This window comes from Oculina patagonica, unplaced genomic scaffold (genome assembly GCF_052425735.1).
Source record: "Oculina patagonica isolate OP01 unplaced genomic scaffold, crgOcupat unplaced1744, whole genome shotgun sequence".
Taxonomy (NCBI): domain Eukaryota; kingdom Metazoa; phylum Cnidaria; class Anthozoa; order Scleractinia; family Oculinidae; genus Oculina; species Oculina patagonica.
Window position 1 is genome coordinate 1 of NW_027557786.1, and position 2,593 is coordinate 2,593.

Sequence of the window (2,593 nt, forward strand, 5' to 3'; positions counted from 1 at the left end):
TGTTACTTTAGGAAATGATACAAGATGTGACATCACTGTATGCAGATTTAGTTAAAGCAGCCTTTTTCCCAAGTTCCCCAGCAGTCCTTACTGTTCCTGTTAATGAGAAACAAGGAGTATGGTGCAGTCCTATGGATGGCATGGGTGCATGGCTGCCATCTTGCGTTAGATATGTTAGGTTTGTATACAATACATACGTGAACGTCTGTTTATGATTTAAAGTCACTTGCAGGCTCACTCACTTGTCGTCAGTCAACACAAAACTACGACCTCACTTGGCTAAATATATTGATCAGCTCTGTCAGAGCATACATGCTGCCAGCCACAGCTAATGGAGGAGTTAGGGGTACAGGGAAGACAGATCACACCACTGAAAGTGCAACAGAACTGGGCCTCATATGAGTGGCTGATTATTATGGGTCTTACCACAACTTAACCAAAACCTGGCCACATTCCTGGAAAATGCATGTGTAAAAATCAGTGAATTTTACTTTGGGAAGTTCTTTTGGAGAAAAACGTTTCTAGTCAGATGTTTGCCAACTTTATTGTGCAGGATTTCTCTTGATGTTTTAATTTTTTTGGAGCTTCCATTCCTAAGAAAAGCTTACAAATTTTTGCTTGTCATGTGATTGTTTGTCTGTGTTTCTGTTCATCCACATGTCTGTATACCACATGCACTGGATGTGCACAACCTGAACCCCATTACCTTTAAAAGAATCAAAGACTAATACAGATAATTAAGATCTTAAAATTGCTGTTATTTTTTACAAGTCAACACCCTGCAACACGTTACTGTTACTCCCTTACAGGTCTTGTTTGGAGTCCCTACATAAACTATCTCTACCACCCCAAGCCTTGGACCGCATTAAAAAGCTGGCTGGGGACCTCAGACTGCTCTGTGCTAAAGAGGTATTCAAAGAAACTATTGAAGGTAAATTGTCCAGTCTCTATATTGTTCCAGATGATATTTCAGACTGTTGCAGTTGGATTAATAATTTTATAGTTAGAAGATCAAAATTGACTTTTAAAGAAGACAAACAACTATGTTTATATTTCATTTTGATTGACATATGGCAATTGTAAAAAGTGCTCAGAGATGGACCGACCATCATAGGGGTTAGTAAATTGATGGTATGATCATTTAACTAAAACAAGAATAAAGTGCAAGAATTTGTTCTTCAGAATAATGGTGCATCTGAAGAAAATAAACTCAGTCCGTGTTATGTGTTAAAACGTTTTTTGTGGAATTTTTTGCACGTCCTAATTTTCACTGCATCTCTTTTGCTGAATCATCAAATTTTTGTGATTTTAAATATGTTTTCAAAAGTGTAATTTGATGGAATGCAAAAAAATCCTGTAGTACAGAACATAATTGTGTTGGAACATCACTTTATACAAAGCTATTATGTGTAGAAGGTTTACTAAATTATTTGTTACAAATCTATTTAGATATCAAGTCCTTACATTGCAATGAGCTCTGGAGTTTAGAGTTGCAGGACAATGTGGGTCGGATTACAAGCTTGGTAAGGCATTAATTAACACACGGCTGGCTTTATAGCCACCATACAAAACGCTTAATAAGTTTAAATGGGCTTCTAAATGCCAAAAAAACTAGCAAAGACAACGTAATGTAGTGGTGGATTCCCTAAAAACCACAATAATGCTCCAGGTCATTTATTTAGTGACAGATGCTTGTAAAACATCTCACAAGCTTGCCATAAAAAATCCTACACACGACAACCAGCAACTGAACCATGCAGCTTATTCCTGTTCTAACCTGGTTAAAATTCAACCTTGGATCCGATAGGCCCTGTGTAGGATTCTTAATAGAAAATTGGACCTTGATTACAATCCTAAAAGCATGTAAAAGATGTAAACTCTTAAAGAAATGTTTAGGATCATGTCTAAGCTTCATGGTCACCTATTGGGCCCACAGCGGTGCCAGAACTGCCTCATCACAAACTTGCTCAAAGGCAAAGAGACATTTCCAGTGTAAACTGTGAGTTAGCTAGTGCAGCCTAGCTACGCGCATGATCCACTTTAAATAAAGTCGTTTTATATGATTATGCTTAAGCTACATGTGGTTTAAACCCAGAGCAACATCAACTGGAAAGCATGGATTTCTCTCTGAAACATTAAGAGGGAGGGGGAAAACGGTTGTGGAATGTTCTGTATAGTTGAGGTCTGTGGTGGTCTTTTCATGGGTACACTTGACTGTTTGGTGCCAAAATTCCGCTGGTCAAATGTGGGATCAAGTTTAAATTCAAGGCTTCAGGAACAACTCAGTCCTTAAGGGACAGACTGTCGACAGCTCCATTGGCTTTACACAATGTTGTGAAATGTAAATGTTAATGCCAAAAACAAGAAAAGTCAGCAAAGAATGGTCAGTTGTCTTGAACGCACTTTGTTAAAAGTGACCAAGGACGTTAAAGGATTGCTCTCTATTATCACATGAAATTTCTAACAAAATTATGCAGATCTGATAGTCCCCTAACCTTCATCAACAGCCCATTTCAGCACTAGAAATTCTGAGTGATAGCCTGGACATTTATTTCAGTGTAAATCTGAGTCCTGCTGCCATTTTTATTATGTA

The 2,593-nt window shown here is 37.9% G+C and overlaps 1 protein-coding gene across 1 annotated transcript; it reads left to right on the top strand.

Annotated features, from left to right (window-relative positions):
• The first annotated feature begins 12 nt into the window (after positions 1-12).
• Positions 13-1,645, top strand: LOC144640060 (exocyst complex component 2-like). The gene is made up of 3 exons (XM_078499286.1): positions 13-178; positions 810-931; positions 1,450-1,645. The coding sequence occupies exons 1-3, from the start codon at positions 15-17 to the stop codon at positions 1,533-1,535; spliced, it is 372 nt and encodes a 123-aa protein (XP_078355412.1). The 5' UTR covers positions 13-14; the 3' UTR covers positions 1,536-1,645.
• Positions 1,646-2,593: the final 948 nt, after the last annotated feature.

Bases quoted from the DNA above. Each gene is read 5' to 3' on its own strand.
- LOC144640060 (XM_078499286.1), top strand. From the start codon at position 15: ATGATACAAGATGTGACATCACTGTATGCAGATTTAGTTAAAGCAGCC. The intron at 179-809 runs GTTTGTATACAA...ACTCCCTTACAG, and splicing joins TCTTGCGTTAGATATGTTAG to GTCTTGTTTGGAGTCCCTAC. The intron at 932-1,449 runs GTAAATTGTCCA...AAATCTATTTAG, and splicing joins ATTCAAAGAAACTATTGAAG to ATATCAAGTCCTTACATTGC.